The 25,415-nt window shown below is 39.6% G+C and overlaps 2 protein-coding genes across 2 annotated transcripts in view; both read right to left on the bottom strand.

The window, feature by feature from the left end:
* The window catches only part of ppp1r37 (protein phosphatase 1, regulatory subunit 37), a 39,568-nt gene extending 18,237 nt beyond the window's left edge, over positions 1-21,331 (bottom strand). Inside the window, exons 1-2 of the mRNA XM_014991028.2 lie at positions 19,441-21,331; positions 3,548-3,645 (exon numbers count right to left, since the gene is read on the bottom strand). Of these exons, the coding sequence (XP_014846514.2) occupies positions 3,548-3,645; positions 19,441-20,194 (852 nt within the window). The 5' untranslated portion in view covers positions 20,195-21,331. The remainder of the gene's footprint in view (positions 1-3,547; positions 3,646-19,440) is intronic.
* A 2,141-nt stretch (positions 21,332-23,472) lies between these two features.
* Positions 23,473-24,203, bottom strand: LOC106920167 (histone H2A-like). Its single transcript, XM_014991026.2, has 2 exons — positions 24,105-24,203; positions 23,473-23,990 (listed from the first exon to the last, which is right to left on the bottom strand). Exon 2 carries the CDS (start codon positions 23,981-23,983, stop codon positions 23,567-23,569), a length of 417 nt encoding a protein of 138 aa, XP_014846512.2. The 5' UTR covers positions 23,984-23,990; positions 24,105-24,203; the 3' UTR covers positions 23,473-23,566.
* Between the last annotated feature and the right edge of the window lie 1,212 nt (positions 24,204-25,415).

The raw sequence follows: 25,415 nt of genomic DNA, 5'->3' as shown, positions 1-25,415 counted from the left end.
ATAAAGAAAGCATTTAGAGTGAAAAAGAAAACAGTAAATATCTGAGCAGCTCTTGCCAAACGCCTCTCATTGGCCAGTCATGCTTATGTGACCAGTTACCGCAAGGATGACTCAGCAGAAATGGACGGTCTCTTTACCGGACAGGAGCTCTGCTGGTAGACCATAAAATTGAAACCGCGACGGTCAACGTCGGACACAGGCTGGTAAAATTTCCACTGGATGTGACTGAAACTCAAGATGCAGCTGTTGTCGATGACAACATTTTAATAAGTTAAGAGGATTTGGACCTTGAATTCACTTTCTCCAATAATTAAGGTGGACATTTCCAAACCCTAAAAACCCAGGCGTGGCACGTAACCAAACTTGCGGGTTTCCTGCCGTTCCCTTTGTGTTTTTACTAAATCAATTTACCTCCTGTCAGACTCTGGGGATGCGGTGTTTACCACCCCCACAGGAGATGTGAGTGCTGAGCTTGGGAGCAGGGATGCATTATTAATTCCTCCTGATTGTTGTGCCACTGCAGAGCACGCACGCACTGTAAACCGTTTACTGTCACCGCTTTACGGGCTTTGCACATTTATCGCGACCGGCTTTTTGAATGATGGTGTCAAACAAGAAAGAGGTCCAGATGAAAATATGTTCCGCGCTGCGAGGAGACCGGTCAGCTGAGAGTCTGGGATCTCAGCCTCGTGTGGATATTCACATTAATGTGCTAAGCTGCTGTTGTAAAGAAAATAAAATCAAATAAAATCACTTGGGTACATTGCGGGAGTATATTTACACACTTCAGGACTATTTGTCAAATTTCCAGCGTGATATAAATTGCTGAAAGACAACAGTTTTTTCCCCCCTCAGGCTGGCTATATATTCCCCATTTCCTCTAGCGCTGTTATAAAAACACATCTGACGTTCAGAGGAAACGACTCCCAAATGAGGAAACTCCAATACAGTAATAGAAATGAAGTTTGTGCGTCAGTCCACACACAAAGGCAGAATATCTGCAGAACAATACCGATACTTTAGGCTTCCTCCGAGGAAGATGAAGAGCTGAAGGTCTGACATGACGAGACTGAAGTCTGCAACCAAGAAACAAAAACAAACAACTGGTCCTGATGACTGAATTTTGTTTTAAAAACCCTCAGTTCTGTCAATTTATTTACTGGTGATTTATAATCTGCTGTTTTCTTCACACAGACTAGTAAAACTGCATTCATCAAACATAGTTAAAAAAAAAAGAAAAAGAAAAGAGTATCCTGCTACCTGTGAAAAACCTGACTGTATGCTGCAGAAACTTTAGGACTGGGAGGACTGGGATGATGGTCCCCATGTGGGACTGTAAAGGCTGATTTACAGCGTCTGACTTTGAAAACTGTACAATGCAATCAGTAGAGCTGGGTGATAAATAGATTTGGTCAATTAATAACTATTTTTGCTTTGTGGAGATTTAATTTTTGGAAAAATTAGGATTTTTTCTCTCCCATGCAATTCTTGGGTTTTTATAGTTCAGAGTGATGTCAGCACACCTACGGCCGCAATCTTGTTTGACAAACATGTTTTACAGCTTTTAAGTATTTAGACTTTGAATTCAGGTCAACGCTGTGACAGAATATTAGGGCCAGACTAAAGCTTAACTATTTTAATTAGGAGAATAAATTTATAATACTAACAGGATAAAGTTGTAATTTTATGAGAACTACTAAAACAACAACAAAAAAATTCAATGAGGAATGTGGAGCATCTTATGAAATCATTCTTTGGTATAAGCTTTATAGATAATATTTAATAGACATACTTCTAACACAAACAAAATTATCACTAGCAGGATTTTGAAACGATTGTGCAAACAATTACTGTATTTTCCGCACCATAAGGCGCAACTAAAAACCTTCAATTTCCTCAAAAGCCGACAGTGCGCCTTATATATGGACCAATATTGAGCCACAACAGGTCTAGCAACTACAGTAAGCAGCCGCCGACTTCATTTTCGCCCGTAGAAGAAGAAGCGCGCGGTGCATGCTGGGATAGTTGTCAGAACGCTGGTTTGTTAATAAAGTTTGACTGATCCATCTACCAGGTCGTCTGCAGGTCATTTAGCACCACGTTCTCCATGAACATGCTGTGCGCGAATGGAGTAGGGTGACCATCATCCGGCCACACCCCGGCCCAGTCGCGGTAGGCTCATCCGGGGTGCTTCGACTAGGGTTACCAAGGGACCAGCCCCTATACATTTAAAGTCGGGGGAGATGCAGGGGGGAGAGAGAGACAGAGACTGCGGCGGTGGTTGGTCTGTGTTACCCAGAAAGCAGTTGGACACAATATTACAACACCGTGAGTGAAACCTACTACATAAAGTACTCACGGACCATTTCTTTATTATTACACATCCACATTTGTAGAGTTCGGAACAAATCGCGTCGGGACGGGTGGCAACTCGGACTGTAGCGTCTATTCTATGCGCCTTATAATGCGGTGTGCCTTGTTTATGAAAAAAAGTTTTAAAATAGGCCATTCATTGAAGATGCGCCTTTTAGTGCGGAAAATACGGTAATTTTATTTTGAAGAAAGATCAGATCCTCATAATATTTCCTAGAAAAAAATTTTTTTTCTAGTAATTTTAAGACATTTTCTTCTGGTAAAATTGCATCTTTTTTCTGCTGATATTATGACCATTTTCTGGTAACAGAAATTCAGGAAAATACAGTCGTAAAGATTCTTTTGTTAGTCATCTTCTATGTCTCTTCAGATATACCCGACATATTTCCGTTTACTTCATTACAGGTGTCAACTGTGACACACTTGTTATTAAGTGTCAAAATAACAAAATAATCTTTAAGACCGGACATTTTCTCGTAGCCTGGCTCTAAAGCTCTGTCGTACAACAGACGGGATAAGTGAAATAAAAACTACTTTTTAAAAATATTTTCTGTAGTCTGTGTTTTGGAAAACAAAGCAAGCTAACAGGCAAAATAAAATAAATAAATGAAAAAACTAGCTGAAGTTTACATTTGTTATGGAGATGTGCTGATGCAGTAGTATTTATTATGGTGGGGATTTTTTTGTGCTTATTACGGATTAAAAGAAAGCAACATTTTCTGATGTCGCCTCATATTTGTCATCGGTTGTCTTGGGTCCAAATCTGCTCTTGGTTGACTGAAGAGCTTCTTTTGATTCGCTCACCATGAGTGATTTTTGCCTGCGACAATTGCACAAAGCGGACCCAGCTTGACGGGATCACATGCAAAACAACCTACAGAGCAAGATTAGATGTATGAGCTCATTATGTTTCCAAGGAAAAGCTCATTTTATAGCAGCTCCGTCTGCAGCGTGAAGGACTGCAAAAAACAAAGGTGAACAGCTCACAAAATAATAAAATAAAAAGGTTACTAGTTCCTAGGTGAGTTTTTTTTTTTTTGCAAGACAAGTGCAAGCGACAAAATAAGTTAGTCGAACTAGACCATTTAGACCCTCCCCCCCCCATTTACAATTTATTTAGTAAACATTTGTACATAAAAAGCCCTTCACTAAATGTCCTTTTGTTGCTTCTTACCTGTATTTGTTTGAGCACTTTGGGGACAGGTTTACAGTTCAGTTTCTGACAGGCCTGCTTGTAGGAAGAAAGGATTTCCTCCACCGTCACATTCTGAGCTGAAAAACACAACAAAAAGGTAAAAAATATATTTTTTTAAAAAGTTTAACAAGAAGGCAGAAAAATGAATAAGGATGGCTGGATTCTCTGCACACATTTGAGTGTTTAAAATGTTTAACAGTTGTGAAAGTCACAGAAACACTGAGCTCAGACTAACGTACTGAAACAGAAACATGGCTGTGGAGACATTAGGACACCTAACGCCTTTTAGTTATAAAGCTGTGCTTCAAATACACATAAATGTTACTACGACTGTATTTTATTCACTTTTTTTTTTTAAATTAAGTGAGAAAGATCTAGGAAACATTTATGTAGCCTCTGAACAGCACCAAGCACACCCTGATGCTACTCATCATCATCATCATCATCAACTGCTGTTCGACCAAAGCTTCCCTAAAATAAAGTGTGGGACTGAGACACAAAGAAAATACTTTGTTTTACTACGACCTGTTTGTGTCTGAGCCTGAGGGAGCACTCCGCTCTGACACAGAGGATCAGAAAACACGACCCTCCCCTTCCTCACACCCCCCACCTCAGGGTGCCCCCTACTTAAAGCTGCAAAAAGGAGGTATTGTTCTTGGTTTTTGTGTGGGTTAAGTGCAGTTGCCATCCCAGACTGTTGCAGAGGCTAACTCCAGTCAGATGACTGGGCAACATTCAAAGCTACTGTTCTGGCTGAGAGGCTCTGCTGATGGATGAAGCGAGGCTCTCATGCAGAGGAGGGGAAAAAAAATAAAAGAAAGAAGAAATAAAAGCCCAAGACAGACAGACATGAAAGCTCGAATCCATACACATAAATTTAAAAACATGAGGCCAATTGAGCTGATTGACAAAAGCAGGAGAATAATTATGGTCTTTGTTTCCTTGAGCACGCTCCACACACACACACGCGTGCATGTGTGTGTGTGCATCTTACTTTTGCTGCAGTCAGCAATCTGATTTCACAGAGGTGAGAAACTTGTCTCCTTCACTGTTCAGCGGCATTCATCACTGGTATCCTTGCTCTCCTGCAGCGGCTCTCGTTAAGTTCATCACCCAGAGCTTTGATTAAAAGCAAATTCTGGAGAAAAATGCTGCAGCGCGTGAAATCGGGGAAACACAAGACCCGCATTTGTACTCTGGTTTTCTGTGTTCTAGGAAAATCATAATTAGTTGGCACACAAATGAGAAAGCTGCTGAATTTGGTGGTGATGTAAAAAAGAAAAGGATCAGTCAGTTATATCCAGTAACACTGCGATACTCCAGATTGGTTTTGGGAAGATAGACCGTAGAGCTGGTTGCATTTTTAGGACCATTGCCCATTATTTTAATCCTCTTCCAGGTTTTTCTTTCAGAGATTCTCAGTATTTAGCTCCAGCCATGTTCACATCAACTCTTCCCACTGAAGAAGAGATTTACAGATTTCATATTTTTGCTATAAAAAAGAAAACTTGTCATGACTGCTCCTTTGTTTGTCTGTCACCTAAAGCCACAACTTGATGCATGTAATTTTAACATGAGGAATTCAGAAGGAAAACCTTTGCAAGTCACTGTAATCTTCAACGAAATGCTTCACTAGGAGACACGAGACTCTAAATGTTTGTGTCTTTTTTGCAGTACAGAGGTATAACATGGGTTTAATCACTTAATGCCACATTAACAGCTTAAATATGTGCTTAATTGTGGCAGTTATGTTTCACTCAAATGGGCATTTGGCAGGACATACCAGGTTAATGCCAATCTGCGTTAGTATTTTACCTCTGAAATACATACAGAGCGAGCTCTGTGGCGCGAGAAAGTCTATTAAATTTGTTCTGTACAGTTCATGTGTTCCAGCGAACAAAGTGTCCTTGGAAAAGTGTTATTGTGCAGCGTCGCTGTGGAGCAAGCGTGTGAGTAAACATTTCCTGAGACGGGGTGGGGTTCGGAGGTGGAGAGTGTGTGATGCTCACTAGACTGTAACTTTCATGCAGCTTATTAATTAGAGAAGGACAGAAGCAAAGAGCACAGATCATTTAATCTAAAAATGATTCATCGCCACCATGTTAAAAGAGTGCAAGGAGCGTGGCGTATGACCATTCCTCCAAATTTAAAAACAAAGAAAAAGCAAACATCACCGCCAACTGAAGTCAGTGATAAGAGTTGAAAGAGTGCAGAATCAGTAAAGCTTGAGCTACAACTGCTGTCTGCATTTCTGCTGGGTCTGCCTTTGTTTTATTGCACTCTGCTCAGAGCTGCTGCTACATGCATGGAGGGGAGTGGTGAAGAGGCACGCAGAGAGGGAAGGAAGGCCGAATTACCGAGCCAGGTTATGTCTTTAGAAACACAGATCGAGAGCCGGCGACACGGAGAGGCAGAGAGATTAAAAGGCAACACAACAATGAGTCAGGAAATAAACTCCACATCAGAAAATGAAACAAAAACGAGGCTGAAAGCACGAACGGCACAGGAAGCAGACTCCTGATCTAGTCAGGAAACACGTTCACAGACCAAGAAGGTTACACGGTATTGGTCTTGTTTAAGTGACTGTAAGAGAAGGAGGTCACAGAATAGTTAAACTAGCATTTATTTCACCCTTTTAAAATCATGGTTTTGGCTACAAATTGAGTATAAAAGGATGACCTCTTGACCTTTATGATCTGTACCCAAACTCTATATAGTTTCTACTTTTCATTAAGCATGTGATAAATAAAACAAACTGAGGCAAATATGTATATATTCTGTCCATCCGAAACAAAAAGTTCAACCAAGCAAAACACATAAAATCTGTGTCTGTAAAAGATTCAAGGTCAGACGTTTCGCCACATTGATATTTCCGGTTCGGAGGACACCGAAGAAGAGACGACGACTCCGCTCTAACCCAGAAAACCTCCGACAGGCCACATCTTTACATCTTGTTTGTGTTTGCGATTGCTGCTGGCAGCTCTCCACAGCGCTACAGCAGCAGCTGCCTGAACCGCGGTCTGTGCAACAGAACCTTGTATTCTGCCGACTCCGGTTCTCGGAGGTGAACTGGGTTGTGCCGGGCTAACGGGTAGAACCGCTGCTTTTCTGACGAGGGCTGGCCAGTTTGGCACAAACGTACCCACAAACACTTTGAGCTCCCACGATGTTTGTTGAAAATAAAAACAAATTGAGGAATTTTGACTGCGACAGGAAACGAACAGGCAAAACTTACACAAATGTTTCTCCCTTCGTACCCTGATGTGGAGAATTACTGCCAGCAAACACAGACACATGTGTAGATGTAGTAAGGAAATTAGTGAGATTAAATCCAGAGACACAAACTAAAGACAGAGCAATGCAAATGTGCCAAATGATGTACTCCTGCAGACAGACGACTACAGATGGCCAAACCTCTGCTTCAGAGGTAGCAGAAGGGACACAGTCTCCAGCTGGCAACACATCGACTATCTGCTTCACACAAAGGTCAACGTCTGAGAGTAATTCCACTAAACTCCTTAGAGAGTGAAATTTAATGTGGGATTGTGGGTAATGGTGTTTAATTTGAGCAAGTCCTGAAACATAGGGCTTATAGTGCCGAGTAAATTAGGACACAGCGACAGTGAAGATGTTTTTAAATGTGTAATTATTATAAACCATGGTGGGGGAGAGAAAAAAAGTCATGTGATAAAAGTGAGTTATGAAGTGATAACTATTTTTAATGACGGCTGCAAAGACCAAAGATTGTTACTTTAGTTATTTGAAAGAGTTTCCTCTTTTTGGTTCAAATGGGAGGCAAAAACAACTCTGGTTTGAAGATCCAACATATAAATGTTATCATATTTGTTCAGCAGCTTAATGTTAAAAAGCTTAATGTGATAAGCAAAAAAAAAGTTAATTTCTTGTGATGCTTAAGAGTAATTTCAAGAAATATCACAAAATATTTTGATAAAACTTTAGGTTTATATCATACATTCCTACTGAGGAGTACAGAAAAAAATAGATAAAACTGACTCAATATTATTTTGAATTTTTGTAATTATTAAATGATGACTTAATTTAAATGATGATTAAATCCCCATAGGGATATTTTGGGCCACTATTCTTTGAAGTGCACAGTCTCATTTGTGATTTTCTGGTTATAATTGTCATATTCCTTATGCAACAACTAGTTTCATCCAAAGTGTTTTGCTGCGAAAATAAAGCAAAAACCCAATAAATCTGAAATATTCCTTGCAATTCTGTGCATATGGGGGTAGAAGCATTTTATAACACTTCTTTCCTCTCTCTTCAGAGACAAATTGGGGCACAAAAAAACCTAAGTATGAAAACAAAGCCAGCTTTTCAATCCACTCATGCTTAAATTTGAACTGAGGGCATCGTGGCTCACCTGTTTCCTAAAAATAATCTGCTCCCTCAGATTCTGAGAATGAACATGTATAAACAACGCCATCAGTGAACGCTCTGATGCGCTGTGTTTGTGTGTTTTGACTCTTGTACTTGACTGTAATACTTCCTAGTCAGAACAGCGTCGTAAAAGTAAGCTACTTCAGTTACCGCACCTGTATGAAACCAGAACCAGCTGGGCTGATGTCCCAGGGCGAGGAAAAAACAGCCAGCGACAGGGGAGGTTTAACAGTCGTAAATTTTAAATCAATTACTCAACCTGAATAACAGGCAGAGCTGCAACAAGTACAAGCACATGTTCAGGAGGCAGAACGCTGAACCAACAATGTGACCTAGAAAGCCCATCCTTTGACCTTCCACACCTCAACTCGCTTGCATAACTCCTCCAGTGAGATCATGCTAATTTCAGAGGAGGTAGTCACTCCTCTGTATGCCAACACACTGTTATGTTATTGATATGGATATTTTGCCCTCAGAAAACTGCGACTGAGTAACGTATTCATCCGTTTGTTTTCACTGAACTACACTATTGTGACGGCTGAAGCTTATCCATGAAGACACCGTGCAAGAAAACTTGCCAAGGCCGGTGGTTGGGGCGCTCAGCAGTCATTCATCCAGCGGCCTGTCGTATTTTTGAGTTAAAAAATGTTTAAAGCTGACAGGAAATTTGAAAGTATCACTTGATAATTATGCGTCATTGAAAAATCGGAAGATTAATATCTGAACACCAACTATAAAGTCTTAAAAAATGCAAACATTAAAACAAAACGTAAGAAAATAAGCAATGCTAAGCCTGGTGGGAGCACAAATAAAGCCTGGTGGCCCGCCAGGCTTATAAAACTCTGTTTTCTGTTGAAAAGTTACCAATAAAAGGAGCTAGGTGTTTTTTTTTTATTATAAAAATGGTCATGCACCCACATGGGAGTCCCATAAACTTTATTTTATTATTAAAATAAAGTTTAGCATAGTATCAAGCAAGCTACTGCCCAAATATCCCCATTATTAACTTTTCATTAAGATTATAAGCACAAGTTTTATACTCATTTTATTATTTTATGTTGTCACTAGAACCTTTTGTCCCGGTTTGTTAGGATTTTCACTAGATTAAAAGTATCAATATTTTTACTTTATTTTAGTTTTTTTACACTTTATGTCTTAAATCGAGATGTTCAACTCTTGTCAAGCAGGTACAAGTAATCAAACAGCAAACTTAAGAGCCTGTCAGATAAAAATACTAAACATCTCCTTCAAAACCTGACAACTCTGTAAGACAGGCTCAAAGTCTTTATCACATCCCACTGCCCTGCAGTGTCAGCCAACAGTGGAAGCGAATTATCACACACACAAAAAGCATAAACTAGCTGAAAAGAGGGCAATGAATGCATTTATTCTACGTCTATACATATCTTTTAAAGTTGAAGATCAAAAGAAGACGTACAAGTTTAAGCCTAACTTTGTTAATTAAACGCCTTTTAATAGAAAAGGTCTTAATATCTACTCTTAAGAAGCATTTTGTTACACTTCCAGTGAAAAAAGGGAGGAGTGTTTGATATGTGATCAAATGTTACGCAAAGAAACATCAATGTGTGCAAAGTACAAATGAATAGAAAGAAACATCTCCCTCCCCAGGATACTGAACAGAGGCATTTATGAAAAAACATCTAAAGAAGTGTTAGAACACCTAAGGGGCCTAATTACTCCATTATGAAGTTCTTCAAAGGCGCTTGATGTTTAAGCCAAACCTCGGGGGCCTGTGTAAGCATGAAATTCGTACCTTTTCACATAAGAAAGCAGAGTTAACAATCTGCTTTCCCTCAAGGAAGCTGTCAAATGAAGGCACTGCCATCCTTCAGACCTCCAACATCTTAGACAACTCAATCTAAAACCAGTTTCTTAAAGAAAGACAAATCACACCTGGGTTTTCCTAAATGTTGAGCTTGCATTTTGACCCAGTTTCAGCACGTTTGTTAGTCTCTTCATCTCGACCTCCTTTTTCTACCTTCATCACTCATTTGTTCCCTTTGCTTAATAGACAGGAAAACAATTTGTTCTTTCACTTGAGCAACACAGAGCAAACAAGCAAAGGTAAAAGTCTACTTATTTTCAGACCCCACCTGTACATAAAGACAATGGTCATCCTGTGGAAAGATTCAGTAAATGCTACGTTCGTGTTGTCCCTTGACAAACAGATTTCTCCCGAGGGAGATTGATCAAATTCTTTGACTTGACTGACTCACACAGTGGACTATTTTAAAATCTATTACGGATTATTTTTTGCTTCACTGATAAAGGTCGACTTGTCATGCAGATTAATTGGTCAGAGACTGATTCGAATGATCATTGTTTAATTGACTCTGACTGCACATATTCAGATATTTCCTACTGATTACGGGGACCAAAACAAATAGTTCCCAGTATTTCACTGCAAAAATGTTTGTGCGGATTTAGAGTAAAATTTAAAAAGTGTTGGATACCTTTAGTTTTAGTTATTACAAATATTTGCCTGGGGTTATTGATGCTAAAGGTGGCCCAACCAGTTGTTAGGTTTCAGAGGCACTTTATCACACAGAGCCATGTAGGCTCCATTAAAGCTAAGGTATGTAACGTTAAGCTTTTTTTTTTTTTTTTTTTTTACATATTTGTTAGAACTCACATCGTTGTGACTGTATATTATGAGACGGATCATTTGTGGGAAAAAAAAAAAAAAGGTCACCCAGTGCTAACTAGAAACAACCAAAGTCAGGAGTAGGAACTGAACGCTGTCAATCAGGCACAGATGCCTGATTGACCCTAAACCCCCAGTTCCCTGCTCTGGCGCAGCTTCTCCACTTCACCAAAGCCCATCATAAATGCTATGGACAGTTGGCATAGTTAGCATAGTTAGCAACTCGAGTAACGGCGAGTTGTTTTGCCGCCATTAGCACACGTAGCATCAGTGCTAAGACCCTCCTCCTGGCTCCGATTGGTTGCTTTTGACTGAGTTGGCTGCATTTCTTCATACGGCAAAAGCAGCACGAGGAGGAGAAAGACTGCGCTATTCACAGATTATCTGTCTCATATTATGCAGTCACACTATGGTGAGAGTTTTAACAAATAAGTCAAAAATATTCTTAATAAAAGCTACATACTGCAACTTTAACAAACACTGTCATTTAAAAGCTCCATTTAGTACTCAGCTAATATTTTAATTGGTCTGATGTTGTGAAACATTGACACTTCTTCACCCCACTGTATGCTGCAGTCCTAAATCCTGCATGACCCGACTTGCTCATAAACTCAAGTAGTGACGTAAAATGTGGTGAACTCAGCCACGCTCCCGCAGGTAACACTTGCAGTCTGTGCAGATAAACAGTTGAGGTGTCAGCAGAGAATATTGTTGGGGTAAAACAAACAGTAATTTGCTAACCAGCTAGTACGACCACCTGTTTCTAGTGAGGCTATATTAAGGGGATTGCCTTGAGTTGATTACTGCATTTATAAAACCATGATGACAGGAAACGGTGTTAAAAGATTTTCCAACAATTCAAAGAATTTTGCACCACCAAGGAAGATCAGATACAGAGCGCAGGTTGGAACGGTGACATGTCAGCAGGGTAATAATTACTGTCTTCAGAAAGATAATGATCCAAAACATATGTCCAAGCCAAGACAGAAACGGTTCAGACAAAAAGAGGAACCAGGATTTTGGACAACCTAGAGATTATGAAAACAGAAATAGTCAAATACCCCTGTTCGTATGCTCCAACTTTGTGAAATGTTATGAGAGATGGATCAGAGCTGGTCTATTGGCAAAGGGAGGCTGCATAAAGTATCAACAGGGGAATCAGTAATTGTGCCATTGTGCATTTTAAGTAAATTAGACTGTTCCCTAGTGAAAGAAAAGAACACAGAGGTTGTATTTATATCTGCCTCTCAATGGATATGCAGTCATTTCAATTTTCTCTACTAAAAAGTGCAACCTGGTTCGACATGTTTTTATCAAAACTATGGAAGAGTTGGGACTAAAACAAAAGCAGTAAAAGCCTCTAACCTCAAAGCGGGAATAAAAAGCCTTCCCGTCCTATGCTCCAGCCCTGTTTGCTGTCATTTCGCACCTCTTTGTTGTGGCGCATGTTGTGGCAGCAGCACCATTAACACGTAGCAGCCAGCTGACTGGTTTGTCAGAAGTGTGGGAAAAAAACTGAGCTGAGAATTTGTACCAGCATGCAAAATGAGAGTCGGACAGAGTCAGATAAAATAAATAAAGAAAAGGATGCAGTGATGGTTTGTGTCCAGGAGAGATGCTGATTAAAATTGAGTAATCAGAGTAATTAAATACAAACCATGGATTGTAATTTCAGTTTACAGTAGAGAAATAAAGGATTGATATATAAACTGAGAAAAACTCATGTTCAGCATGGACCGCACTGGATTTGGCTTCTTGCATTTAATATCTAGAATAGAGCAGCAACTAACAAATATATATTTATAATTGTATATTCTATCAATTATTCTGACAATCTGATAAAAAAAATTGGTACATTCTACAGTTTTTTTCATTTAAACCTTTTTTATGCATTAGAAATAAATTAAAATGCAATTCCTTTTTAAATAAGAAAAACTTTTTATTGCCTAAAGGGAAATAACATTTAGTGAATTTGAACTGGGTGAAGTTAAAACTATGCCACTTGAAGAGTCTTGGGTAAAACATATTTGTACAGTTTTGGTTTAATCACCGTTTTTCTTTTTCAGCATAATGCCCTTTTGGAGTCTGTACACTCCAGTCAATTAGTAATGGATGACTTAATTGATTGACTATTATTTGAATAATTGATTCATCATGATTAATCGTTTCAGGACGAATCTAGACACAGACATTACAGGTGGGTATTAAGGGTTAAAACATGCATGTGCAATATTAGCATAAAAACCCCTTTACGTCTCATAAGTGTTTTTACTAGATTAAACAACTCTCTTCAGTGACTTCCAACAGTTTGCTTGACATCATTTTCCAGTGTTAAAGTGTTTTTGTTCAGTTTGCAGTAGTTTCCAGCTTTCCACAGGAGCTGGAATGAGGGAAGAGAAGAGCAAGGTATTCCTGTTTGACAAGGACAGAAAGTTCAGACGTGAAGGCAGCTCCATCGGTAAACAACAAGTGGCCTCCTTCTGTGTCAAACTGCATTTTTAACTTCCCATTGAAGAACCTGGAGTCAAAGGGCAGGTTTCAGCAGAAAGCAAACACACATGCTCACTTCTTTCATTTAGAAGACAAACAGAGATGCGTGTGCTGTTTGGTTAGTTAAATAAGCCTTATAGACGTAAGGTGCAAATAAGAGGAGCAGCTCTGCTGATATCATCAGCAGGCGCTTTTGTTCCTCAAACATTGGCAGAGAAACACTTTGTTTCAAGCTTGCAGGTAATTTATCAACAGTTTGCTGCAATATGTTACAGAAGTTGAGTTAGGAATTATTTATTTTAAGCAGCAAAAGCAGCTTACATTAATGGTTCTCACTTCCTCCGTGCATTTATGTTGTCATGGATTATCCAGCCGACCTCCAGGATGTTTCTACAGATTATTTAGCAATGTGCAGCTACAGGTGGAGGGACGCCGTGTTGCTTCAAGCTATATTATACCAAATCACATTTAAGGGACATAACATTTCATGAGTAAAAAGTTTAATTTTTGCTCCTACATGGCATGTAGGCAGGATGTCGGCCCAAGAGTTTTGCTGCTTGTAAAACAATCAGCTATCAATGTGAAAGCTTTGCTTCGATTGCAAATAACGAGACTTAATCGAGATCAAACAAAATAAACTTTGTGCTATAAAAAAATAAATGATTTTGCATTTTCACAAGGAAACATTGCGGTTAAGGCCTTTATGGTTTGAACTAGCACTGCAAACTAAAGCCGTTTTAAGGGGTGAAAGAACCTGGGAAGAGAAGTGGAAAAGTTCGGGGAACTAAACAGCGAAGGGAATTCTAGGAATCTCAGGATATGATGCAGTATTTGCCCTGGCCTGGGGAACAAACAGCCCTCAGATCTCCACTGAAGAAGACTGGGGAAAAAAAACAACAACAAAAAGAAACCTCTAGAATATAAAGCAACTCAGAAGAAAATAACCGCACATATTTCACCTTTTTAGGGAGCGAATGGGAACAAATGCTACCTGTGGCGCTGTTTGTTAGTCTTTACCTCTTTTATACCCACATGTTAAGCTTGTTGATAACACAAACCCTGACAACAAAGCAGGAAACAAGAGAACCAAGAGGGCATGGAAATTCAACACCCCAGCTGCTTCCTTCTGCTCCCCTGAGATGCTAAACCAAGTGTTTATTTTAAATGGCAACCCAGATGAAGTTTAGTCCATCCAGAAACTCCTTTTATGGCTCAGATAAAGCAAGATATCTGCTTTTCATCAGCTTCTTCATACCAATCTAATTCTTTAACCAGAATTTGCAGCAGAAACTCGCTATGTTTTACTAGGATCTTATAGTGAAGGGAGCCAACGAAGCTGGATCTGAAACGGGTCTATTGTGCCACTGTGCTAAAGCCTACTGACACCATAGAAGCTTTCAGAGAGTTTAGATAATCCTAATGATACAGGCCTGTATCACTGGACTTAAACCATTAAAAAAAGATTTGGGATCATTAAAAAATATTAAGATCAGTAAAAAAAACCCCTCTTCTTTAAATATTTAACTGGAGTAGATGACTGTAGAAGGTATTTTAGTGCAATTCTTCTGAAGTTACATAGCAAAACCATCTGTAATAAAAGCAGGACATCCTCCAGATGTAGAACGTAAAGCCGGAGAAATAAAGACTGGTAAAACTCTGCAAAAGTCAGTCTGTTGGTGACAACCCGATCAAAATGCATCACATTAGCTGAAGATTAATACAAAGGAGAAACCAGTTAAACCATATCAAAAACTAGCATAGCTAGGTAGCATTTAAAAGAGCCTTAACAAAAGAAGAAAACATTTCATTTGATAAAATTACTTAGTCATGTTTGTGACATATTGGTACGATAAGTAAAACCAGGCTGATATTACCAGGTGTTGTTTATGTACATGTTGTAGTTGTTGTAGTTGTTTGTGTGGATGATTCAGGCTGTGGGAAACCCACTGTTATGCGTTTGGACATGTGACAGTGACGCCGACGGGATGGGGTTTCGTTTCCTGAAGCACAGACGTTGTGCCAGAAGTCTGGTCGGTTTTTTTCAATGTATTGATTATAAAAATATTGGCACTTAGCCATAAAAGGAATATAAATTTTGGAAATTGATAGCTGCCCTAATTTTCCTTTTGGTGCATCCCTATTAGATTGTAATGATTAATTAGAAAAAGAGATTTTATTCCTTTAATCTGAGCTACTGTCCTCTCCATTCCTGTTTTAACATACAAAGACAACATTAAAGTGATTTTCCAGCTGTTAGCTAATAAGTCTAATATTTTCTGAGTTAGCTACATACACTTTGTGAGATGGCTGCAAATTATGACAAAGTGTGCGAGGTTTTCTCAGACACATAAAGGCAAGACCTCAAAAAAGTAGGGAAGTCCAGATCTGATGTACCAATTAATCCATTTTCAAACGGATATCAAGACCCCGGAGAATCCTGTTGATTCTGCTTTTTATTTTTACAATTTTTTTAAATGTGACAGAGTTTTTCCCACATGCACAAATTTTAAAAGCTTTATTGTAGGCCAATCACATCTTATTGACCAAACAAGTCTTGTTTTTATCTAACAATCTAAGTGTTTGGAGTGAATGAACGAGGGAGGCTCCTGCATCTTCCTGTCTGTCATTCGACCTACTTTGCTCACCGTCCTCTGACAGAGAGAGCAGCTGAAACACTAGACTCTCAATTTTACGACAAAACTAACAAAGTAAAGAAACTATCAGGCGGAACAACTCTCCCTGTAACTTTTAGCTGAAACAGCAGTGAAATGTGATATGAGCCGAGTTATTGTCCAAGTCGCATCAAAGCAGAGAGGAGACGTGTGCTAGCATTAGCCAAACGCTTCAGCAGACTGACAAACAGAAAAACATCAACAGCATGAGCAAGTAACGTCGCTTATTAAAACCTTCGCTGCAGGTGTCAAGATAGATGTCCAGAGACAAATGGTCCTGTGAAAAAACTATTAGGACTGTAGTTTTGGACAGGTAAAGGGTAAGTAAGTAAAACAGGAAATACTCACAGTAATACAGGGATGTAGAGGGAAAATTCATTACAGCACTTTCTATATTTAAATGGAGTATATTTTAGTGACTTATCCGACAGGGGCTTTGTAACAATGCCTGTTCTTAAATGACTCGAACTGGTTGCGGGTAAAAGAAACTAATCCTGGTTGACAAATTCCCCTACAGAAATGTTCTGTTCAGTTCACTTCACGGCAAAAAAAGGCAGAAATTTGCATATTTAAGAAGGTAGAAACATCCCAAGCTTAACATGCATTTAACAACTTATCAAACTATCCCTGAATAAAATCTCGTCAACTTTTACTATTTAAATCGATTTCCCCATGAGCTTAGTACAACTTTTATTGTATTTACATGACATTTCCTAAACTTTATAGATTTTCCATTCAGTAAAAAGTGCAAGCCAGGCACTGCGTGACCGACTTCACAGCCGTCAGCTGACTCTCTGCCTTCATACTGACACTCGGCCGCAAAGAACTTTGGAACTTAAACCAGCTACAAGATAAAGGTGTTTGATAAAACATCCAGCGCTGCGGCTCAGCGTGCGAGATATTTAACGGTTTGTCTTGTTTTGCACAAGGCCAGAAAAACTTGTGAAGGGACGAACTTTTCTCCAACACACTCAGGAAACCGGCATTTTAATTTAAAACGAAGCCGGCCACGTGATTTGGACTGAACCGTTCAAAAGCAGCAGGGTTATTTACATGTATTCAACATGCTAAAGTTCTTCACTGCGGCCGAATCCACAGTCAGACGGAGCTACGTGTGATTCAATGAACGGATAAGTATTTCTCTGATCATTTCAAACCGAATCCTGACTGTGTTTTCTAGATGATGGAGGTCACAAACGCACTGCAATCGTGAGGTCAGCGGTGCGCTCGACACCGTACGCGATCGTCTTAAACCGGCCAAGTGTGTAACTATGCCAACGCCAGTCACATTACCGTGAGCAAACAACAGTTTTCACATTAGGCCTGTGAAGGCTGTTTAGTAAATGGTGTCCTTTGTTGACAACAGATGAAGGAACGTGTGAGTCACACACACAAATTTCCAGCTTGGCCACTGTAAAGCTACTGTTAAAGCAAAGCCTGTCCTGCCTGTGTACGGACCCAGCGTCCGAAATATAAACAAAAACAAGTAAACAAAAGCATGTAACAGCTTAAGATAAAGACAAAATGTACAAATTGACTGGAAAAAAACAGTCTCTCTGATAGAGAATAATTAAGTTCTACACACACACACACACACACACACACACACAAAAAAGCAATTCCCTCCAAAAACCTTTTAGGAAGATTTCCTTCATTGTAACACCACACACTGGGTTCCCTATGTGTCTAAGTAAAAGCAGTGCCACATCCTCAGAGTTTTCCAAAGTGTGCATTCGCTGAACAAACAGGAACCTGCTGTGGTAAAATGGCACACCTCAAGGAGTGGAGGGATTCGCTCACTGTGCCGCGCCGCCATACTTGGATATGGAGTTATGCTTTGGCTATTCTGAGTGCAGCAAAGCCAGAAAACCTATTATGTTCTTTATCTATTAGAAGTTGTTTAAAGTAGGGGTGGGGGTTCAGGTGCTACCTGAGGATTAAACAGCGGATTGACAAAGCAGCGGCAGCTCTGACGAAACACACAAAGAGAAGACTAACACACTAACACACCTCTTTGGGATGAATGACTGCATTCATCGAGCCGTCAAAATTTTAACGGACAATGTTAAATATGCGAAAGAGCATCTTAAGCTAGTGCTGCGTGATAGTAGGGCGACAATAATATTGATTAGAACTACAACTAAAGATTATTTAAGTAATTATTGATTATTAATCGGTTAAAAAAAAGTTTGCGCATTCTGTAGATTTTTTAATTCAACCAATTAAAAGATGCAAATACTGACATTTCTTTTTTTATACAAGAAAAACATATTATTGTCTAAAATGCATAGAAAGCCCTCGTGTAGTTTGATCATTTGTAGTAAAGGATGCATGTGCAGCAAAAAAAATGCCTTCTACTAATCTGATGATTATTTTTATTTGGATTAATAATTGAATAACACAAGGAGATTAATAGGAGATTTTTCTTAAAGAATTTGAACCAGCTGAAGCTAAAAATATAACTTTAGGAGTTTTGGGTGGAATAGGTTTACAGTCAAAAAAAAGGTTTTTCAACCTAAAGGCAAATTTTATATATTTTTGTCCAGTTTTGGCTTAATTACGACTATGTTGTCGTTTTCAGCAAATTACCTTTTTTTTTTTAGTCTGTATATACTCCAGTTAACAAGTTAAACACTTACTTCAACAATTGATTGATCATGACTCATTTGATTAATCATTTCAGTCCTAATGATGGTCATGAATAAATCTTTCTTTTATACCACCACAATCTCCCCAACAGCTTTCCAATCTGACCTTAAATTAACATGATCAAATCTTTGTTGACATGTGGATGATTGTGGTTCTATACTCTGGGTGGATCCGTTTTGAACCAGATCTTTCTAGCTGAGATTCCCAGAGTGCAGTCATGAAATGTTTAAGTGGAAATCTGTAATATAACCTAATTTTTTTAATTTAAATTTTCATTCCTGATAAAATAAAACCTACTGATTATTGTAGTTTGCTGCAATGTAGCTTAGTTTATAAGCTAAGCTACTCTTAGTTTTAAAACTGTACCTCTGAAACTTTGCTATCCTAAATAGAGTGTTTCTTTAGTTTTCACAATAGAAGCATGAATGTTTTTCTACAAGTGGAAACATTCCCAAACAACCAACTTTGTTTTCTTTTTGTGAAGGACAAAGTGTAGCAGTGTTCTTTCAGCCTGCTGATTGGCAGTGTGCAGCAAAGAGACAAAGGAAGAGTGCTGCTTCACCCTGTGCACTATTCGACTGGATAAAACCCCCCAGCTACATTGGTGCCATCTTAAACTGACAATTATTTGTTTATTTTTTAATCTGAGTGGTTTTCAAATCCTAACTTAAAATCCTTGGCATATATTAATATAAAATGCCTAAGAGAGATTATAGCTAAATACACTACAGCTAAATAATAAAAAATGCTACAAATGCATCAATTAATCAGCTAGAAATTGAAATCGAGAAAATGTTCTCTTAAAAGTCTCCAAAAGAAAAAAGGAACCTTCAAGAACAACAACAAAGGCATGAGTCAGGAAAAGACCGAGTTGTGCGCCTTAGTTACGTCCCTGGTGAACCAACACGTCTCAAACGGCCTTAATGACAGCACAGCAAATAGAAAAGTTCATTTACACATACACACACGCAGAAAATGACAAGTACTACCATGTCTCCAGGGGTCCTTCGGCTCCACCGCTCCAGAAACGATGTCGTCGTCTGAAGGAAATGTCACCCTTTTTCCACTCTGTTTGTGTTTCTCTTCCCCCTCCTCCACCAAGGGATACAGTCCCGCTTGATCAGCGGCAGACGCCTCGGTGCTGCACGTCTGGATTGCATTTGCCTGGCCTTCCGCTGTCCTGCCGGCTGGGACGTCCTGAGGACTGGACTTGGAGTCCAAAACGTTGTCTGAGATGGACGTGGCGTTCGCAGACTCGGCCTCCAGCACCCCGCTCTCGTCCAGGCTCAGATCCACCCCGATGTCCATGTCCACGCCATCGTCCCCTGCCTCCACAGCAGCGTGTGCAGAGTTGATGTCCCTGTCCTCCTTCATGTTCACCTCCTCCACCTCCTCTATAACAATCTTGTGCTGCTCATCGTTAGACGAGATCAAGTCAGTGGGATTATCTACAGCAGGGGTGTCCTGGGCACAGCTCTTTTTATTTCCATTGACTTCATCAATTTCCAGTGTGTCTTGGTTGTCCTCCTCAGCTGTCTGGAGATTGTCAGTGAGCTGAGGCATAAGGTAGGTTTCAGAGGCCTCTGTGGGAACACTGGTTTGTTTCTCGGAGTCGCTGTCTGTCATCAGTTCAGAAATACGAGGGGTGACCGCTTCTGTGTTGTTGGTAGTGTTATGGTCATCGTCCACGTTGGCCTTTGTCTTGACATTACACAAATCTAGACGCTGCTCTTCGAAATTCATGTTTACATTTCAGCTTGCAAACTGTGGCGCACCGTATGGTCAGCAGGTAAGACAGTGACCACCTGGAACAGACAAGCTTTTCTCTCTACTTTAAAGCTGATGAGTCCCCGTTTTGGTCATTCAAGTGCGTGAGAAACATCCATCTATCTATGCTTGTATTTTGTTTTCGATGTGGAAATAATATACTTCAACAAACAACCGTCAAATGATGTCAGAAGCCAACTAAATAAAGTGCAATTTTGTTGAAATGTCATTTAACAAGAAATCGTTTGTTTCCGTGCAAAACGCTACTGTTGTCTGCACTTGTTCATAAACCAAACTATAAAGCCTAACTATGAACGCACAGGTAAGCGCTAAATTTCTGGCAGTCCTATCTTATTGCTTCGTTTTGAGGGCGAATAATGTCTCCCTGGTCGTCAGCATATTACTAGCAGGAACAAACAGGGCCAGACCAATCTACTAAAACGAACAGGTCGCTCAGGGAGCTTACGGAGCCAAGTCATCAACGTGAATTAAAGCGAGCTAACGCGTTGCTAGCTTGCTAAAGTTGTTGTCCAACAATGACGTCCAGGCCCGAGTAGGGTAGCATGCCTGCTTCTTTACACCGACCCGACAGTTTCTCCAAGTTCATTCTTCCGTGACAAGAAGATGAAATATATTCCCTCCGCAGATCTTGGTCTCACCCTCTGTCGTGGCGCAACTCTCTCTGCTCGCATCACAACCCTCAGCCAGCGGCGGCGGTAGCAGCGGCGGAAAAAACAGGCGTCACACTCCGAGCAATGAACATGCCTCGGTGGCTAAGCTCAGCGCTCAGGAAACGCGCCGGGACTACCGGTGCTTACGGTTGGAAGACTATGGCCGCTATATTCCCACCATTTAGCTCTCGGCTGTATCTCCAACTCCGGGAGGAGTCAGCTGAGCCTGTTTTTTTTTTTTTTTTTGTCCAACGTTCTCCTTCGCTAGCCTGTTGAAGTCCAACAACTGTTTGTTGTGCACTCGTCATACGTCAGCACGTAGCCGCACGTACGTTTAGCTCACGCACCAGTATGGCATGCAATTGTATCACATAATAATGCTCTTCTAAGTTAAAAACGTTTCAACTTTCAACAAGAAAAGATGATATCAAAGTATCCAGACGCCATTCTTCTAGTAGAATGCTATCTAGGAGAAAGATAGCATTCTTACCTTTTTGTAAGAATGTAAGAATGCAATTTTACATTTTTGTATTTCTTACAAAAATGTAAGAAATAACATTGACAAAAATGTAAGAAATACATTTAAAAAACATTTCTTCATGTTATTTTGTTCATGAAAATAACATGCACAAGATGTTATTTTTGTATATTCAGCCAACTGATTATAACACTTGGCTGAATATTTAAACAATATATAATCAGTCAGAAAAATATACATTTGTGTGCAAATTCTAATATTTTAATGACTAAACTAGTAAGAAAATAGAACGTATAAATAACAAAATTACAAAATAAATTCAAACAGGACAAATTATTTGATTTGCAAACATGTTACTTCAGCTTAAATTTGTTATTTTGTAATTATGGTATTGTTAGCATAAACTCTACAAAACAAATTATTATAACAGCTAGTGATAGGGTAAGGTAGTTCCAGTGTCAATATATACTGTTTTCTTTCACCTTATCTCCAAAGACGCTCTGCAGGTGGCAAATAACTTTAGAACAACGAAGCTTCAGTAAAAACAACAAAACTCAATGAACATAATGTTTTTGTGTCTGGTGCATTGTTGGCTAAAATATCTTTGTTCTCCATTCATTGTAATTACCTGCAGTGAGTAAAGTAGCCAGAACTTTTGCTAAAGTAAACATTGTATAACATTAATTCTCAAGTAACAGTAAAAAGATAATTCCCAAAAGTACTTATTTTTTTCCAAAAATATTAATGAACTAGTGAATACCCACATCTGACAAAAAGTTTATTTGTGTAACTTCGCACAAGCACATGGTAAATTCAATGTTCTTCACAGGAAAATAAAGGACAAAAATGTAAGAAATAAGCTTTTAAAAAGAAACCCATTCAAAGAATAAATGTAAAATTTTAGTACTACATTAAAAAAAGAAACATTGATAAATGAAAAAAAAGGAGAGCTGCCTGGGCTGATTATATGTTACAATAACTTGCCGTATCAGATCGCTGATGCAAAACACCTGTTAAGTTTAATGACCTGCAAGGTTTGTTTTTCTCCTTCAGAATGAAAGACAATATGACTAGAAATCTTCCAAGGAATATAAACTTCGTTAACCAGATGAGGGATGTACTGATGCAGCAATTTAAAAAAAAAATTATTCCAATAATTCAATTCAGAAGTTAAACTCAAAACTGGTAGCCTTTCATATTACTTAGTTGGTGCCCATGAAGTACAACTCAGCTGCAAAAAAGTTGGTGACCTCAGAAATAGATGAGTAAACTGTCCAGAATAGTGAGAAGCTTTGACAAAAACAATGATGGGTATGTAAGACACATGCAGTGTGGCAATTAAATGTAGCATCATTTTATCATGACTTTTCTTACTCCAGTCTAGATTGTGTTTCATTTCTATCAGTTGCTTACCAGATGTTTTTTTTTTTCTTTTTGGTGCATCGGTCCCTAGAAGACAGAGTCTCACACACCTATGAGACTCGTATATTGGTCTTTTTAGGCCAATATATGATGATATGGGCAAACGTTTTTGGTAATTTTGTCAGGGGGAGGTGCAGGTCCCTAGTCCTGCTGGAAAATGAAATGAGTATTCCCATAAAGCTCATCAGAGCACACAAAGTGCTAAAAATTACAAAGAGTACTTAGAGTTGAAATAGACACCAGCAAGAGTCATGGCAGTTTAAAGCAGACTGTGGAAAGGTCACATTGGACCACAAGCAGCCCCACTGCTCCTTACTCTGGGACACCAAGTGCCAAATGAAATGCACAATAGCCTTCCACCCATATTTAACCACTGAGCAATCTGTAGCTCAAACCCTGGCACTTAATGCAGCAACTCCAGACCTCATAAGCAGTCTGTGCCCTAGTCACCTTTTCACAAGGTTAGCTGTAGCACCGTTCAATAGCCACACCGCCTCCCATGGTGGAGGGCGTGTGGGCTGGAGCTGATCATGCCTAAAGTCATACAGGCCACAACACATTAACAATTCAAGTTTCTGAACACTATGCATCTCACTGTGGTCTGGATTATATTAGAGAACATATGTAACTAGTTTGAGTCATTTCTAGTTCAGGCTTAATATTTTGGACAGAGCTCTTCAAACTGAGGTTTAACACAGGTTAAGCTTTAATAAGTGCAAATATAAAATTTAAGAACATGACAAATTTGATTAAAATAAAACTCCCAGCCTGCCACAGTTAAAATTCTTGAGATTGGACATCTTTGGCGGTTGCGTCTTCCCTTGGACCTGTGGTCTTCTTTGGTAGGAGGACCGCCTGAATGTTCGGCACCACGCCGCCCTCCGAGATGGTGACCCCTGCCAGCAGGTTTTTGAGCTCCTCGTCGTTCTTCACAGCCAGCAAGATGTGGCGCGGCGCGATGCGCCGCTTATTGTTGTCACGGCTGGCGTTTCCAGCCAGCTCCAGGATTTCAGCGCAGAGATACTCCAGGACGGCCGAGAGGTACACGGCAGAGCCGACGCCAACCCTCTCCGCGTAGTTGCCATTTCTGAGCAGCCTTTGAACGCGGCCCACTGGGAAAGTGAGTCCTGACCTGGAGGAACGGGACACCGCAGATTTCGGTTTGGGCACAGCTTTCTTTCCTCGGCCGGACATCGTTATGCTGGATTCAAAGCACAAGGGCTCAGAAATCAAAACACACTTCAAAGTGTTTCTTTAACAACTTTAAGAGCCTATTAGAAATCAATCAATCACTTATAGTACTCAACTCACTCACCAGGATCACTTCCACAGGAGAGCTCAACTACAGACTGAACCCAGAAAGCGCCTTTTATCTCAACCAAGTTAATGAGTTGATTGTTGACACCTGTGCAAACTTAAAGAAGGTGATTTTAAAAAATCAATTCAAACTGACAGAACCTGAATTCATAAAAGCTGTGCATTCTCGCCAACAGTGTGAACAGAAACTGTATGTAACTCAGCTGATGCAAATCAGACGCTGAGATGTTTCACATTTATGTTATTTAGTTTTTATACTTTCATTGTTTTTTAGTATTGTCTGAAATGCATCTTAACTCTGGACATAAATTAAGGAAAACTGTGTTAGGCTGATTAGTTTTTGTTGTTGGCACAATAAAAACTAATCAGGGGAAAGTTTAAGGACAATTTATTGGTGGAAAGGGCAGCACAGCTAAGTATGTGAGCTGTACCCGAGAAAATCTCGCAAAATCCTGTCTGCCAGAACCAAAACACTTTTGGTAGAGGCAGTTTGATGGCGTGGGACGGCATCCCCATCACTGGAAAACTAAAGATTGTTGTTATAAGAGAAAGTTTCAGACGTAATCCTGCTATTTTGCAGCCAGTGGCCAGCCCATTTAAGGACCAGATTCCACCCTGCAATATGTCATTGACCCTTATCAGAGGCCAGCTCCAGAATTTAGGAATGGAGAGGATGGAAGGACGTCCTCGAAGTCCTGACTTTGACCCCTGTGAACGCTTGTTGGGTCAGTTTTGGCTTGCTGTTGTTCCAGAGTGACCGACACAACCCCATGTAACAACTGCAACTTACCGCAATTAGTAAATCACTAAGTTAATAAATTGTTAATTTGCCAATTGTATCTTCAAACTTCTATCATTATTGACTCAAACAAACATCACAAAACAGTCCGTTGCAGAATAAACTGCTTGGATCTGTTGACTTTTACATGTGCAATCAGGTAGATTACAGATTGAACCAACAGTAGATGGCAGCATTGAGCCGCATATCTTTAACCGAGTCCACTCTCTTTCTTTTATTCTGTTACATCTGTCTTGCTTTAAAGATTGATCACTTATAAATTTACACTCATTGATGTCGTGAGCCTGGACTTTGGGTCTACTGTGTCTGAGTATGTGATATACTTACTGATCAGCTGTTTGCTGCAAAGATGAGTCATCTCCTGCGCAGCGTAGTGCACTGGCTAATTCAATAAATTTGACGTTATGGGAAAGTTAATTTATTCCAGTAACACAATTCGCAAAGTGAAGCCCATCATATAGATTAATTAAACACAGACTGATGTTTTAAGTCTTTTAATTATGTTAACAA

The sequence above is a fragment of the Poecilia mexicana genome, unplaced genomic scaffold, assembly GCF_051168715.1.
Source record: "Poecilia mexicana isolate PSO_F unplaced genomic scaffold, ASM5116871v1 scaffold_13, whole genome shotgun sequence".
NCBI classification, from domain to species: domain Eukaryota; kingdom Metazoa; phylum Chordata; class Actinopteri; order Cyprinodontiformes; family Poeciliidae; genus Poecilia; species Poecilia mexicana.
Note: the sequence above shows the minus strand (reverse complement) of the source record. Positions and strands in the feature narration are given on the sequence as shown.

What these genes read in the sequence shown, in the direction of transcription:
- LOC106920167 (XM_014991026.2), bottom strand. Translation starts at nt 23,983, where the DNA reads ATGTCCGGCCGAGGAAAGAAAGCTGTGCCCAAACCGAAATCTGCGGTG.